Source organism: Gadus macrocephalus, chromosome 5 (genome assembly GCF_031168955.1).
Source record: "Gadus macrocephalus chromosome 5, ASM3116895v1".
NCBI classification, from domain to species: Eukaryota; Metazoa; Chordata; class Actinopteri; order Gadiformes; family Gadidae; genus Gadus; species Gadus macrocephalus.
In genome coordinates, this window is record NC_082386.1 from 5,328,561 (window position 1) to 5,346,329 (window position 17,769).

The 17,769-nt window shown below is 44.1% G+C and overlaps 1 protein-coding gene and 1 long non-coding RNA gene across 2 annotated transcripts in view; both read left to right on the forward strand.

Annotated features, from left to right (window-relative positions):
* rragd (ras-related GTP binding D) overlaps positions 1–9,040 on the forward strand; it is a 50,871-nt gene extending 41,831 nt beyond the window's left edge. The window contains exon 7 of the mRNA XM_060051839.1: positions 7,823–9,040. Within this exon, the coding sequence (XP_059907822.1) occupies positions 7,823–7,974 (152 nt within the window). The 3' untranslated portion in view covers positions 7,975–9,040. The remainder of the gene's footprint in view (positions 1–7,822) is intronic.
* Positions 484–5,923, forward strand: LOC132457588 (uncharacterized). Its single transcript, XR_009525731.1, has 2 exons — positions 484–740; positions 780–5,923. It is a non-coding gene; the product is annotated as an uncharacterized LOC132457588 (long non-coding RNA).
* Positions 9,041–17,769: the final 8,729 nt, after the last annotated feature.

A 17,769-nucleotide genomic window follows, 5' to 3' on the forward strand; every position in this document is an offset into this window, starting at 1 on the left:
TGTCTGCCCCTCTCTGTGTCCGTCTCCAGACTGGTAGTCTTATGTTTGTCTGGATGGCCCCTCTGTTTTCGTCTCAATCCCGCCAGCATTTGTTTGGATGTCCCTTCTTTGTATTTTCTCCATCCTTGAAGTCTTGCGTTTATCTGGCCGGGCTCTCTGTATTCGTCTCCATCCTGGGATTCTTTTCTCTGCAGTGGATGTCCTCTCTGTTGGCCTAGTGGGGTTCTTTTTGCAGCCTTAGTGAATGTGATAGCCAATAATTATAGCAAATGTACACACCATGTGGTGTATACATTATTTTATATTTCAAAAGTATTAAACGCAACTGCCTACGCAAATGCAGAGCTGTTTGGACAACAACCTGCGGGATTATGCAGAATTAATGGTCAACTAATTATGTTTTGTTTTTTTTAAAACTACAATGATATAATGATCCAATCAAACCCAGAAAGAATACAATTCCTACTCAATGTTAAGTGCTTATGACCTATTTTAGTGGGGAATGGGTCATATTAGGGAAGTACAATGTGCTCTAAAAGCCCCTTATTTAATTGAGACAGACAAGTACTGATTTACAACACTTAACCCTGGATTGCAGCAATTAAAGTAATCCCTAGAACTCTTAGACAAGAGCATGTTTACATGTCGGCCACATTTCAGCTCAACGACAAAAATGACAACTAGATGAATCAAAGAAAGTGCAGTTTATATAACTTTAGCGACACCTTTGGCAACAAGCGGTACTTTATTTTGGCAGTGTTACGAACAGTGTTGCCTAGTTTGTAACACTCATACTACTGCAATTTCAAGTGCTTCATTCCATTTTCATTAAGCTCAAAAGCCACTATATTACCTCATTGGGCGATAGAAAGTGCCTTAACAGACATTCATAAAGTGGAAATTCTTCAAGGCTGCCACTTTATTATCTGTAGCTATTTTTTATGAGGAAAATAGGAGGCCATGGTTCAAGTCTTTAATTGTAGGCAAAACAGGATTAGTTAGGGTTCAAGAGGATTATTTTTACAAAATTATTTGTCAGGAGATCATTCAAAAGATGCATCAATCTGTGTTTTTAATGCAGCAAATCGACCGGTTACGAAAACAGTGTGATTATTGATTTTGTGACTATAATTTATAAATACATACCTGATGGTTTAAATTACACGTTTGTTGAGTGCCAATTTGGTACCTGTAATTTCATGACTTTGATGTTATTGAGGGCATGAACTGGTCCTACATTTTTAAAGGCAACCTTGATCTGTCTTGTATCCCTATTATTATTTTGTATTCAAAGGATTACGCTTTTTGTTGAACGTTGAAGCATACATAATGCATACATTTGATAGCTTTTAAGTCATTATCATAGATAATACAATATATAATCCATTGGAACAGTCAAGTCATGGGTGTCAATTAGTCTCTTACGGAACATCTGCATTAGTTTTGGAACCAGTCGCCAAAAAAAATCCATATTTTGAACATTGAGGGCAGGAGTTCAATAGCCAAAACTCATTAGAACTAGAGTATGCAGAAACCAGAGAAACCAGCTAGAGTAAGACAGAATTTTGAGGTATCCGACCGAAAAGTTCCCACCCCTCCCGTCGGGCATACTCCAAAGCTGCTCCCCCAAAACGCGTGACTAGCTTGCTAACTTTAGCAATAGGTCTGCTTAGCCTTGTGGAAAACTCGGTTCATGCGTAATGGGTGAATTCATGCGCAATGTCTGCACAGGCAGAATGTGCGCAGGTAGTGTGTTTGTCAAATAGGAAATAAGAAATATGAAGGAAAAGGAAAAAGTCCCTCTAAATTAATTTGCCTACCCTTGCTTTAATATTTGGTCCTTAATAACTTTTCTATGAAATTTCGCTGTCAACCAGTACCTCGCAAAATACAGAACATGAAGATGAACAAGCCCCTAAGAGAGAATGTGTGTGTCTGTGTCTGTGTGTGTGTGGCTATATAACTGCAGTGTCAGGAACGTATAGTGTGCACACAGGGGTTTGTGTACTTTGTCAACCCTGCTGCTGCCAAAAGGAAGTAGCTCGGCAGAGCTGCAAAGCAGTTATTTTAATGTCTCCTCATCATGTGGTGGATGTTAATTAACAGTCTCCACAGCATCATGTTATGCTTACCTTGTCTTTTTAAAATGTGAATCCCCTCCTGTGTTTACTCAGACCTGCGTGTTGTATCGGCGGGTGTCAGGTACAGGAGGCTGGTCAAAATAATAACCAAACAGAGCAACCGTCTCTGGTAAGGGCTGCCCCTGAGGTGTGATGCTAGTAATTGGTAAGTAAATCAGTTTATATATTTATATATTATTCAACAACAAGTCTTTCCTCTTTGAGGATTTGGCCCGGTGCTCCAACACCATGGCAAAACGCTGTGGATCCCACTCTGCTTTTCTGGCATACTGAGTAGCTTACAGAGCTGCCGACAGGAACCTGTAAGAGAAGAAAAGTGGGTCAAAATAAATCCACCCTCATTCCCCCCTTCCTCCCTCTGCCCAAAGTTGTGTTGAGTCCTCCTCCGCTGTCTCCTTCTGAAAGTCTCATGGCAGTGATGGTCGACACATCAACAGTGTCTACTGTCAAGTGGCCGTTGCGTGTTCACTCCGCGATATGATCCGCCATTCATTTCCTACGGGGGCCGGCGTCAACACTGAGTGAGGCGTTTGCTGCCCTGAGCGCTCGGAGCAGCTGCTTTGACCTCCGCTGACACTGACCCTTCAAACGTTTCCAGCCACATTGCACCTTTTGTGTGGAAGCAACAGAGTGTGAATCTGTCAGAAAGAGGAAAACCTGAAAGCAGGCCTCAGGGAACACGGTGCATCGGTCTGTGTGTTTCTTTCAAACTCAATCAACCGGCGGCCTCGATTCATCTTGGAGAGATTCTCTGTTCCTCAAGGAGTCTATTGTATCCTCGGAGTTAGTGACGGCCCTGTAAGTCAAGAACATGTTTATTCATGTTTTTCCCTCCTCCTACTTATTTTCTTTTTCTTACTTGAATGTAGAGCTGCGTTCTTTCATCACCCACGTCCGTCTATGTCCTCCAAACGTTAAATTTTTCACTACGTTTTTATGCATTGCTTATGTAAGAACCTTCAAGTGTTTGGGTGGAGAATGGCCCACATTTGAAGGATCTGTTGAGAAATGTGGGAATTCATTTGATATAATTTTTATATATTTGACTTACTCGCTTCTCCTGCCTGGGCTTTGTGCGGCAATTAAATGTCTCACAAAGACATTTACATTAAGTAATTTAGAAGACGTTTTCATTCAAGGGGACAAACTGTTTAGGATGGCGAGAAACAATAGCAGGTATCCACAAATAAAGCAATAGATATTGAATTGAAGGTACAGAGCAGTCTAGCGCTTTGTAACATGTTTGTCCTAATCCTGTATTATGTTTGGTTAAACTTTTCATCTGTGTCCTTTTACTGTGCTTTTAAATACATAAGCAAGATGTAATGAACACTATAACTACATGTAACAGCATGTACATAATATGTTATAACGGGATGCGACAGAAAGGGTTAGGGGTTGTGGTTAAGAATAGCGAAAAAGCGATTTAAATTCCTTAGCGTTATTACATATTAGAGTGAGAGAGATATCTGTGGTAGTATCTCGCTATAATACCCATACGCGGTACGATATTGGTACTTTTTGCATCCAGCTCGACTAATCTAGGCCTCCACATCGTCACAGTGTGGCCGTTCAGGTGACGGAGAGGGTGAATCCCTGAACTAGATATTGAAGTTATCAATATAGGTTATCTGAAGCGGCGAGGGCACCTCAAACTGCTCTCATTCTTGTACTCCGCGACACGAAGAGCTGGAAGTGACACAAGGCACACTCGAAGCAATATGAAGTCTACTTTACTTTTAATCCACACGGTGTGAACAGGGGCCTGGTGTCATGCTCTCTTTTCTCCTTTTAGAGCACGTTGGGAACTGCTGGGAACTGATTTTAAATGGTTCACTCTCAGTGCTGGTAGCACATAACAGTGGAAGCAGATAAGCACTTGAACAGATGAGAATTCAGACCGCCTGGTTGGGATCAGACATGTCACGGGATTTGAATAAATAAAATCCTGTTTTCCAAAGTTGTCTCAGTAAAATGTGTGTGTGTGTGTATGTAGGCACGTGAATATTACGTTTTATATTGTGTGTGTGTGTGTGTGTGTGTGTGTGTGTGTGTGTGTGTGTGTGTGTGTGTGTGTAGTATGCATATAAAGGGTATTTATTGTGGTAAACAACTAAATCTTCTTGTCTCCTCCGTGCGGTGTTGTGGTGGCCTGCTCGTTCTGCTTCATCCTTTCTGTCCGAACTACCTCCATGTAGAGTTAGTTGGTAATGGTTCAAAGCCACTCCTGGCGCACTGAGGGTCGGTTCACACCGAATCGGGCATTGCGTCGAAAACGCCACTTCAACCGCTCGTTTGCGTTTCATCTGCGGCAGCTGGGGCCGCACGGGGTGGCGAAAAACGACGCAGCCGGCCTGCGGCATAAACTCAAGACAATTTAACATTTGGAGATAAGCAACCCAATGTGGTGGCCGATCCCCTGAGCCGGCGATCACACCGGAAGAAGAGCCTTGTTCACCGTGTAACGACAGCCTCGTAGCGTTCTGCTGTTTACCAAGTGACCGCTGATGATGGAAGAGCGACTGATCACCGCCGGGTGGTCCTTTCCACAACCCGGCCACGAAGGAGTTGTTGAGGTGCACGACGTCACCCAAACGGACCATGGAGCGACACTCCCACGTGGCCTCGGCAGTTTGCAGTAATCGCCGCAACGCTTGATTTGGTGTGTATGAGCCCTTTGTCAAACGGCTGACAGGTGATCACTTCCAGTTTTACTGTCGTGTTGTAACTGAATAAGACGGACAGATGAACCCGGGGTAAAAACACAGCCTTCGTGGCCACGAGGCTGATGATAATACTTATTACATCCCGACGAATGTTCTTTGAGGAGTTGAATGGAAGAGGTGGAAAAGGAACGGGCTGTGATTGATGTGGTGAGCTAGGGTAAACAAGGCTGACGTATATCAGTTTGTTGTGTTTTTGCCCTTGCCAATAGGATTTATTTTGATTAAATAAGTATTCAGGATATTTTTGCAACGCATTCAGCGCCGTTCAAGGCTTTAGCTTGATATGATAATTAATGCACATTAAGATATCAAAAATTATCTTTTTTTATTAAAAAACACTACATGTCCAGCAGTCTCTTGTGTCTTGTTTCCCATCCTATCTAAAAGACTCCTGGTTCATTCAACTCTTTCCTAGATGATTTTTCATTTCTGTATGTGTGTGACCATGTTCCTATTATAAACAGCACCACTCACAATCTTGGCCCCTTGATTCTGATGGTTTAATACAATCGATGATCTTTTCTCAAGTGACAAATTGGGAATTCAATAAATCATTCCTGATTTAAGTGTCTATTTCAACTGATCGTATTCTTAGGAAAGAAAGTCAAAAGTCAAACCTTTGATGTTGCAGACCGCAATATTTTCACGAGACACATATGATGTTGTATTTTCCAATACTAGAAAGTAGAGCTTGACGGATCTGTCGTTAATAATTTCATGATTTCCGTGCAACTTTTATTGATTTTCGATAAGAGCTTATTTAATGCTTTTAGCTAAAGCATGCAGCTGTCTTAGAATATTCGGAATACATTTTGCGAGCCAGCATAGCTGTACATATAATGCATTGTAGTACAACATGACAATATCCTCTATGGCTATAATTAGGTATAAAGTCTTTGAGAAGTATGGCAAAATGGATTCCGTGTGTGTGTGTGTGTGTGTGTGTGTGTGTGTGTGTGTGTGTGTGTGTGTGTGTGTGTGTGTGTGTGTGTGTGTGTGTGTGTGTGTGTGTGTGTGTGTGTGTGTGTGTGTGTGTGTGTGTGTGTGTGTGTTTTTCTTATTTTTATGTGACAGTTTTTCCCTCTTCACAAAACCCAGCGAGAACATAGTTGTGATCAAAGGCCCTCAGCCTGCTCTCAACCCCTTGAAAACATCTGTGGCATCGTCCTCCACCGCAGCCTCCCTCTACCTGCGGTGTGCCAGCTCCTTGCCTAATGCCTACGCAGCCAGTAGTATCCAGGACACATCCGGGGAGGGCGTTATTTTATTTGTTCTTTCTTTTTGCTGTGAATTTTGTGAACAATGATGTACAATGTACAATAGACTCTATAATCTGTTGCGGAACTATTTAAGAACAAAATTTAAGGTGAATCATCCGTCTGAGGGGTCTGGTCAAATTCAAATTATTCTTGTTCTAATCAAATGTGTGTTTGACAGTTGTAGCTAATTGGGGACCTTTCTGTTAAAATGATCATATATTTTTTGCTACAAAGAGTTTCTATAGCCATACATGTTAACATATACTAATAGATGTAGATCAAGGTGAATGCATAAATACAGAAACGCTGCAATTTAGGGTTAATAATACTAAAACCTAAATTACCGCTTATAATACTGCGAAATATTTTCATATATTGTCTGATAATACACACACATAATCCAGATGAGATGATCACTGGCAGTTCAGTGCTATTTAATAGCTTTGCCAACCTAATTGCTGCCGAGTCAGTGGCTGTAACTGTAGAGACATTTGCATAAAACAACTCCTCCAAATTGAATATTCTTTTGAATTTGGAAGGTGAAGGTCCCTGATTCATGTTCCCTTTTCGTTTCTTGTACTTCACTCAAATTTAACCTTTTCACCTGTCAGCCATAAAGGCCAGAAGTACCACAGAAGGGACTCAAATCTGAAATCTGATGCAACAGTAGCAGCAGTATCGAGGAAGCACAGGCTAATGTTAAAGATACGCAACATAACCTGTCAAGGTGTCACAGACACATTTTAAAATGTGGTGTTCTTCTGAAACTTGCTTCAGTTGAAACTTAATTTAATTAAAAATAGTCCAACTTCAGACAACACCACTGAAAGCCAGGAGACCAGTTACAATGTTGTGAGGCTTATTGTTTTTGTTATAAGAAAGTTCTAACTCCCAAGTCAGTTGTGTGATATGTCGGTCCGTAAAATAGTAACTAATGTGCCAGTGTCTAGTTTCAGTTACACACGCACACCATCACAGATGCTGTTACACAAAACCAGCAGGTGGCTTGATGAGCATTATACATCGTTTTGTTTTTATTTACATAAAACTTTCCCCCAAGAATAGCATTCTTGTCTGTCAACTTTTGTGGCGTTAACGTTGTAGAAAAGCATAATCATTATTATTCCACTTGGCATACGTGTTATTTAGGACATCAAACATGTCACAACATTCTTCAGCTTTAGTTCCCTGTCTGTTTCATTTCCTCTTGCTGCTCGCACAGATGGAGAATAAAGAGTCTCCCAACGATTTGAATTGTATTATCTACCACATATGGTCAGATGGTCCAACCAGAGACACAAAGAGGGTCCTTTGATATTGAGAATGAGGACATCTATAGGGAGGCATTTTAATTACTTTTTTAGGATGAAATGAGGCGCGTAAAGAGACGGGATTATAATTGCATAATCATACTACTGTAGCTATCCTTCTTTAAATCTATAACTATTGGAATAATTTGCCCATATTGTTATTAAAATACTTTTGCCAGCTTCTCTACAAATTGCATTAACACATTGAATTGTAGTGAATTATAAATGTATGCTTTATTGAATCCCAACAGAAAGCGCAGAGATAAAGAGTAATAGAACAGGTACAGATACATATTGCATTTATAACCATAGGGACAGAGCTATGGCAATAGACCATTTGTATCATTCATAAAGATCTGACAGCTATTACTTCTTCATTCTTTCAGGACTCATCGACTACAACTTCCATTGTTTTAGAAAAGCCATTCAAGAGGTGTTTGATGTCCGTGTGGAGGTTCAGAAGAATCGCAAGCTCTTAAGTCAGAGGAGGAGGAGCAAGCAAGCAACAGCCAATGGTGTCGCCGGAAACCCTCATTGAGACCCGCAAATGACAACAACAACAACGACAACAATAACACGTATCTGTATTTTAACTCTGATTGGACAATTCAAGACCATGGAGTCTTCAGTGTGTTCCAATTGGCTGTTGATTTAGACATGGTTTGGTCAATGGAGAGAGGTAAGGCCAGAACTAGATGTCCAATACTCACAAGGGACCCCCCACTCCCCTCAGAGGTATTGCTAGATTTTTAATACGGTTCTGCAGAACTGTAAATAGAACCGCTGTAGTAAAACGTTTTTCACATTGCTCATGGGTAACACCATCAACGTTTATCCCGAAAAAAAAATGTAATGCCTCTATTATAATACAAACAAATCTACTCTTTCATACCAGGAAAGGACGGTTTACTCTTATTGTTGTGTTTGTATTTATTTATTTATTTTTCATAAAAACGTCTTTTCAGTCAAGGCTTCCATTCAAAACACAGTGGCCAATGGCATCGTTTCATGTTTGTCCTTGTGCACCATACAATACATGAATGGTGATTACTGTTTTGGCAGACGACTAGCTATGCATCAGGCTTATACACATCATGTAGATGTGGTGGCAGAGAATCTGTGTTAATGTAACTGAAGGAGAAAGGGAAGGGATGGTCGGGCTGTGCTGTCGTCGATCGGGTACATCACAACGTGGTCGTGCATACACAACTACGGGAAAGACGAGAACACTTGAATCACAACAATCCCGAGTTTACCAAAGAAAGGAAGTAGGTGCTTACAAAAGATTTTTTATTTTACTTTACTCTCCCCTATTTGGGTCCCATGCACATTTTGTGTGCCTTTGTCAAGTGATATTGAGCAAAGAATTGAATTACTTTGGATTGTTATAACACAAACTTTCATCTTGTTTCATTAATTTAAAGCTTTTGTTGTCACATTGGCATCCCTATCGACCTTGGGCTAATGTATTTTCTGCTAGGGCAACTCATTGCTTCTGAAACCTTTTGCTTTCTTTCCAATCAGTCCTGTGCGATTTAACAATATTCGGGAAGTGAGGAATCGCTACGTTAACAACGATTATAAACAGATCCTGTCCAAATCAATTGGTCCGCCTCTTTGTAATTCGGTCCAGTTTGACATATACAAATACAGTCGTGCCAGTCTGCACATTTTCTTGAACACAAAACTTTTCGGCCCACCAAGTGCACTGTCTGCAGCTCTAAGTGCTTTCTGAGCTCCCAACCTCCAAGTTGTCATCATGACAACCCTAAGTGGACCACTTATTTTTCACTCAAACCTTTTCTTTTCTGCTCTCTCTCGATCCGTCTCTGTCGCTCTGTCACACCCATTGTGTGTGTGTGTGTGCGTGTGTGTGTGTTTGTGTGTGTGTGTGTGTGTGTGTGTGTTGATGGTGGTGTATTCGTTTAGACTTTTGGAATGCCAATTACATTTAGAAAAAGAAGAGTAACCTCCACCGTTCAGTGTTTGACAGCGGCCATTAGCATCGTCATTCAGTACAACAGAGGGCAGGTCTGCCTTGGAGAGGGAGGGGAGGGCCTGACAAGTCCACCACCCCTACCCAGCCTGCATCCCCCCAACGCTCCCCATCTTTGCCGGCATTAACGTGGTCTGGGGGTCCAAACGTACCGTCACCTATGTCATCCAGGTGCAGGGATGCACTGGTTGTCATCCAGACCCTCCACATCAGGGATGGATCCCTACAGACCCAGGGCTCAGAGGGGGAGCTGACCCTGGGGCCACCGACCACCAACTGACTTTGAGTCCCTTTAAGGCGCTGTAGGTAAGGTTTAAGAGCTATAACTGGAGTATCATTTGTACAAAATGCCGTTGCCGTCGGTAAGCCATTAGTGAGATAAAATGCCGTGTGAGAATATCTGTTTCAAGGTGAGCGCACGCCAGCCTATAAGGAAGACCAGTTAGAGTTCTGACCGCCGCGGACTAATTTTAGCCCAGAGAATCCATCTTGCCTTTCAATCACATGTTGGCACACAGCGTTATCACAGCTCGGCCACAGGAGCATCCACATGCTCTGTTGAAACAGCTGAAATCTGTGGATGTGAAGTTGAAAAGTCTCACAATCAAATAAATGTTTAGGCCTTCACACCTGCATAACGTGATTCAGTTTGATCAGACTGTATAACTGCTGTAGACAACAGATCGTATTGATCCTCTTTACGTTTGCCTAAATTGGTTAATCCATTGTAGAATATGTTTGCTATTTTGGAGATTGTCTGGCATGATTCCAGAGTGCAGAAACCCTTATTTCACAAGTCAGTTCAACATAAACTTCAGATGGTTGGCCTCTTCCTGGAGCGATCAGGCCTGGCTAAATGGAAAGCAAACAGTGCAAGCTGTCAACTGTTTGAAAAGAGCAGGAAATCTCCAATGGGAAGTCCAGGGTGAATGGAAACATGTCTCAATGGGTCCTCCTGAAAAATGGTTGGGATAAGATGGTATTTTATCAATCCCCTGCGGTTAAGAGATGCTGTGACGGGCTGCCACTCGCATCTTCAGCTCAACAAACTGAGTGATGGAGCCTTAAAACAAAGAGCTCGCCCATCTCAGTGAATTAGTGTGCAAGCTTACATCAAACCTAAGTCCGGCCTGGACTGGGACAGTCCCTGGCCTTTCGGCCGAGTCCAGCCCGTCATTATCTTTGTATACCATGGACAGCCATCTTTTATTTAACAATTCAGTTCGGCAGGGGCTGAAGTAAGTCCAAACATATCATTCAAAGTGGCATATTTGGCACCATCTGCCTCAAGGGCCTGTCTATTTTTTCCGACTTCAATTTTTCAGTGCCTCTCCTGCGTTTTGTCTTATCATTTTTGGAACTCATTTTTTTTGCCTTAACGCTGTTTAATGAAGGCACAAAGCCCAAAGGTTTGGGGTTTAAAGATTTGATTGCGCCAGCCCAATGGCGATTAAACATTCAGCCGTCCAAGATGCTATGGTTGAGCAACCTGAATTAACTCGGAGATACTGCATGGAGCAGTGGTTGGAGGATGGTGGCATGATGTAACCGTCAACATGAATAGTGCAAATGGGAAAATCGCTGAGAAAATATTGTATTGTTTGCTATTGAGGTCCAAGGCAATTATCTACTTTGCCTATGGATTACAAATCGGCTGTAGCTTGTTGTCCTAACATGTTAAGATTACACGTGTGTGGGCTTTCTGCCATGGGCTTACCATCGTATACTACCATGTGTTCTACAAGAGTGTGTGTGTGTGTGTGTGTGTGTGTGTGTGTGTGTGTGTGTGTGTGTGTGTGTGTGTGTGTGTGTGTGTGTGTGTGTGTGTGTGAGTGCATTTTAAGTGTATGTTTGCATGTACGCGTTCCAATGTGTGTCTCCTTACCAGGTCAGACAGGGATTGTGTAACAGCTGCTTGTGTGGTGTGTGTGTGTGTGTGTGTGTGTGTGTGTGTGTGTGTGTGTGTGTGTGTGTGTGTGTGTGTGTGTGTGTGTGTGTGTGTGTGTGTGTGTGTGTGTGTGTGTGTGTGTGTGTGTTTGCATGTGTGTGTCCAACTGCAGTACAATGTGTTACATAAGACAATTTGATGTGTAGAATTATAATCCCACCAGTGCCTGGCTGAAAAGCCACCGCTCTGGCTGAGTGCTCCCCATCTGGTCCTCAACCCCTCCACCCAGCCATCCAGCAAGCACACACACACACACACACACACACACACACACACACACACACACACACACACACACACACACACACACACACACACACACACACACACACACACACACACACACACACACACGCGCGCGCGCACACGTATTGTATTGAGAAGAGGGGGTCATCTTGATGGGGGTCTGCTGGCTCCTGAACCAAACTATCTAAAACAAGAAAGTTTTTGACTGATGATATTTCATTTATTTATGGTTTATTTGATAGGGACAGATACAGGGTACATAGACAAACTGAGAACAGCTATCCAATGCAAGTCATAGTGCATATAGCAGATGCTAATTTGCAACACCAGTCTCTAGAAGGGCTTTCGTGAAAAACAGAGATTAAAACAATGAGAAAAAAATAAGAGGTAGAGCGAGATACAATAAAACACATTAGTAGTAACATAGCTACAGAGACAGACATGAGTACAAGTGTGTTGCTGAATAAACCAGGGTTTGGTAACTCGCAAATTTCAAGTGATCAGGTAGCAAGTTTCAGGACTTGCTCCTTTAATAGATAAAGTCTGAGCGAAAAAAATTTGAAGAATGAAACTTTACAGTCTCCACTTGGAACTGCTCTTGTGGATCTAATGCAGCTTTGTAGTCAATTAATATATTTACAGAGAGGCAGAGGAGCAATTCCATTTAAACATTTAAACACAAGCTTTACATCGCGGAAATCAATAACGTTTGTAAAACTTAAAATGCTGTATTTACAAAAAATGTGGTACATAATTTGCTATTTGTTTTTATCTCGTACATTTTCTCTTTGTTATTTTCTTAAAAATTGTTGGTATGAGATGATTCAAGTGGAAGCACGCCTGAGGAGGCCAGACCATGTCCAACGAAATGATCCTCCCCCTTTGAAAAACGTTAGGTTTATTCAATTCAAAAATGTCACCAGGATGTGAAGCTAAGGCCCCAGACGATGTCAATATCCCTCAAACCGCGACGTTGATATCTTCTTAATACTTTATCGATACCGAAGGAAATGGAGGACTGTGCATTTAACCCATCACTGGCATCACTGGGAGCAGTGGGGGCATTAGGAGCAGTGGGGGCAGTGGGAGCATTGGGAGCAGTGGGAGCATTAGGAGCAGTGGGAGCAGTGGGAGCAGTGGGGGCAGTGGGAGCAGTGGGAGCAGTGGGGGCAGTGGGAGCAGTGGGGGCAGTGGGAGCAGTGGGAGCAGTGGGGGCAGTGGGAGCAGTGGGGGCAGTGGGAGCAGTGGGAGCAGTGGGAGCATTAGGAGCAGTTGGGGCAGTGGGAGCAGTCAGTGCAGTGGGGGCAGTGGGAGCATTAGGAGCAGTGGGAGCAGTGGGGGCAGTGGGAGCAGTGGGAGCAGTGGGAGCAGTGGGCGTCCACAGTGCAGCGCCCGGGGACCAACTCCAGGGCTGCTGCCACGGTCAAGGGCAGCGGCGTGAACCCAAAATGGATTGATGGCATCAACAGAACATGGATGTCTTTTTTCTGGATGTCTTTTTTTTTGATGTGGGAGGACACTGGAGCACCTGAAGGTAACCCACGTGGGAACAGGGAGAACATGCAAACTCCACACAAAAAGTTGGGAAACAGCCGAGGTTTGAACCAGGAACCCTGTTGCTGTGAGGCAACAGTGCCAGCACCTGTGCAACCCTGCCGTGCACCCATGTTCTATTTATACATAGCGTCCGGCTCTAAAGTCGCCCCGGGCTCCGCCACTCACACCGGATGGGCTGGCCTCGGCTGTAGACACGGAGGCACAGAGATGAAGGCTGTCAGCCCGGCTGTGTCTGGATGAACACCCAGGAGACCTGCTGCTCTGCTGCACACATGAAGCTCAGAGGGTGAGGGGTGACACGGCCACCCGGGTCCTCAGAGGCCTCTGCTGTCGGGGGCCGACACTCCCTGTGTGTGTGTGTGTGTGTGTGTGTGTGTGTGTGGATGTGTGTTTGTGTGGGGGTGTCGGGGTGTTTAAGTGTGGAGGTGGATGGGTGGCTGCGTGGGTTTGATGAGTTGGTATTGGTGGAAGGGTTTGGTGTGTGTAAGTGTGTCTGCACATTTGTGTGGATGGATGTTTTGTGTGTGGGTGTGTGTGTATGTGTGTGTGTTTGTGTGTCTCCAGGGCAGAGGGTTCACATTCTTCCTCGTACTCAAAAACACATCCAGATAATTGGCAGCATGCCACAGTCTTGCTTCTGTATGCGGGCACCAGCATCTATTCATCCCATGATGATTATCATCATCATCATGGTCATGGAGCTGAAGCGTGGCACACTGGCGCAGAGTGGATCTGGATGGGAGGGTTCTGCCGGAGGAGGAGGAGGTGGTGGTGAGTGTTCACATCGGGACGAGTGCCAGTGCTGGTTATGAACGCCATAAAGAATCAGTGCGACACAGCGGCGTTGGTGGCGCGCTCCGGTACTTGTGCGAGCGAGCTATTAGCATGTTTAACTCGGCCCCTGGGAGCGCCGGGTACTTCTGAGCGCCCGCGTTGATCAGAAGCCGTCACAGGCGCAGCTTTATGTTGGATCCCTCCCGCTCTTCGTCTTAACGCAACGCGCCGTGAACATGAGAGTAAATAAGGTGGTTCCTTAATGGTGGTTCTCTTTAAAACTCTGAGGGATTTATATCATCGGTCGAATGGAGGTCGACAGATGCTGTCTGTCGACCTGCTGTGTCGGGGAAAGGTTTCAAATGGGAGAGGACTAATAGTGAGGTTAACACGTGTAAAAGGTCAAACCGCCGTGTGCGAGCCATTTAACGTACATTCGAGAGGAGGCTAAACGCGTGTCACTAAACAATGTCTCTTATCCTTGGAATATAGGGACATTAGCGTTCATGTTGATATTGAAAATAGGGGTTTGATGTTATTTTTTGGAAAGCATGGATTTGTCTAGTTCTGCGTGGCCAATGTGACATTGAACGGAGTCTGCTGGAAAATGAAATTGCGTGTGTATGTTGTAAGCAGGATTGTAATGAATTTGGCAGGAGTCTTGTGAGTGCTCGGGCACCACAGTGCTTGTGGCCGAACTTGATCGTGTGCTATTTGGTGACTGAGCTGTAGCCTGGGTCTGCATACAAATGCAAAGCAAATACTCCGTAGGAACAACAGGAGAGATCTGCTGCAGCCACAAATCTGCTCACACACACACAAACAAGCACAGGCACACACACACGCACACGCATACCTGCACACACACTTACACACATACACGCGCACACACTTACACACACACACACACCCTTACACACCTCTCATGGTCCTATATTACCCTTAATCGACAGAGCCTGTTCCCTAATGTCGTTGTTAGCAACTCCAGAGGAAGTAAACAGGATTAATGCCAGACCTAAAATCCCATGGAAGCCCACCGAAGTAATTGGAGGTATACTCCTTAAGCAGAATTTACATTTGATGTATGTTAACGACGCCTCACTGCTTTAACGTGCCTTAACGTCTCCAACATTGGAGCCTTGTTGCCCTTGGCACGGAAACAACAGCAGGAAATCCTGTTTTCGATCCCACAATGCAGTCGTGTTCCACTTGACAGATTGCGTGTTTCGCGGGTGAAGCTAAATAAACCGATGTGGATGCCAGGTGTGAGTGACGGTCACTCAGTCCCAGACCACTACAAGGAGGATTAGATATCGGGATTTATCACGGAGCAAGCTACCAGCATCCCTCCTTCCTGTGACAATTTCTGTGAATCAGTGAGGGCGAGATGTACCCCTTGCGTGAAGCAGGGGTCACCGGGCGGGTCAAGCACAAGACGGGTATTAAGTCTGGCCATGCTCCCCGGTGCGGTGCTGCAGGTGGCTCTGCCTGAACTGATGACAGTGATGTCCCAGTTTGCCAGATACATGTGTGTGTATTGGGGGGGGGGGGGGGGGTCTTTGCTATGCTTACAGTGGGCTGAAGGCAATCAGTAACCAGGACATCGCTCCTCTGCCGCGCTTGAGATCCCCCAGACATGAAGGAAGAAGCTGATGAAGGGAATCACAATTTTACTTTTGTACTCCATCTGCTCAATGTGAGAGAGCCAAAGCCCTGGTGGAATGACAATGGCGGCCACACTTTAAGGACGCCCAATCACATGTCCTGGAGCATTGCAGCAAGTGCCTTCACACTTTGCACAGAGTGAAGGCAGCTACCACCCCAGCATCATTATCCTCTTACAGGTGTTATCACTACCACCCCAACGTCATTATCCCCTTACAGGGTGTTATCACTACCACCCCAACGTCATTATCCACTTACAGGTGTTATCACTACCACCCCAACGTCATTATCCTCTTACAGGTGTTATCACTACCACCCCAACGTCATTATCCTCTTACAGGTGTTATCACTACCACCCCAACGTCATTATCCCCTTACAGGTGTTATCACTACCACCCCAACGTCATTATCCTCTTACAGGTGTTATCACTACCACCCCAACGTCATTATCCCCTTACAGGGTGTTATCACTACCACCCCAACGTCATTATCCACTTACAGGTGTTATCACTACCACCCCAACGTCATTATCCTCTTACAGGTGTTATCACTACCACCCCAACGTCATTATCCTCTTACAGGGTGTTATCACTACCACCCCAACGTCATTATCCTCTTACAGGTGTTATCACTACCACCCCAACGTCATTATCCTCTTACAGGTGTTATCACTACCACCCCAACGTCATTATCCACTTACAGGGTGTTATCACTACCACCCCAACGTCATTATCCCCTTACAGGTGTTGTCATTCCCACCCCAAAATGTTATCCTTTTGTGTAACGCTAGATACAAAACACAACACTCTCAAAATTAGAGAGATCAAGAAAGGAAAGATTTAAAAGATAAATACTTCTTTATCCATTGTAACAGCAACGACAATACCTTGGTCGGTATGCAAAGTTCATCTGAGTGGCATCAGAAGGTGTGAATGAGTTCCACAGGTGGATGTCCCTGGGAATGTACGCCATCCTTGACTCTTTATCGACACTTATTTCACTGTCAGTGACATAATGCCTGTACTTCTTTACACCCACGGTTCTCCCATATTGGTAAAGAATATGGGGGGGCTGCCATATGTTGTTTACGATGCTCATGTAGGTTAGGACACATTCTGGATGCCCTGCCAATAAAGTTGGATTACATCCAACCAACTGACTTCCCAGTCAAGGGAGACCCGCCTGTCAGATGGACGCCCATGTGAGAGTCATGGACCGAGGGTGTGGGGTAGATGGATGTACTGAAGAGCAAGCGGTGATCTCTTAATGGCTCTCTGGTCTCTGGTTCACCAAAAAGGTCAGCCGCTCCTAGTGGGCGACAGTAAAACGAGGTTTAGGCAGTGTAGTTTCTGTATTCAACAGGACAGAATAATTGTGTTATGGGACACAATTCATTCATCGTGCAAACAATGAATAAATTGTGTACCAGAACACAATTATTCTATCTAGAGAGTGAGCCAGAAAATAAAATCTGTTTGGAAAAGGGATTTCAACTACAATTAGAAATGAGAAAAAAAAACACTATTATTACCCTTCCGTTGTTTTGTTCCTTTACTTTAAATGACAGTGTCAAAGACAGAAAGGTTGAACATGGAAATAACATGGGAGGAATTGAATCCTCTCTTCAATCGATGACTTTAATCATTCTCACATGTGTTTACACGCCCGACTGAACTGTGTCCAATGGTGGAACTCCGAGCGCTGATACGGCGGCCACTGGTATACAGGGCTTGGTAACAGAGCGCGACAACGAGGCAAAAAGAAATGGGATAATGGATTTAGACAAACACTGTTTTTGGTTTTTCAGTACGAATCCCACGTGTGTCGTCTGAATCGGCAGAACCCCGTGTTGGCAGGTTACTCACAGGACTAAAAGCTTGATCAGGAGGGGCGAGCGTGTGCGGAACACAGAGGCGCTACTGATGGGCCAAATACAATTCTACGAATCGCTCCTAAAGTGCCTGCACTTTGCAGCATGTTGGTATTACGTGGTAGGCGAGTAGCTTTAATCATTCCGGATGGAGGGCAAGGTTTTTCAAACATTCCCTATCTAATTGTCCCACTAAATGTTAAAAAGGTAGGAAATTACACCCAGAACAAACCAAAGTGCGTGTGCATGTGCATGCTTGTAGTTGTGTGTTAAAGCA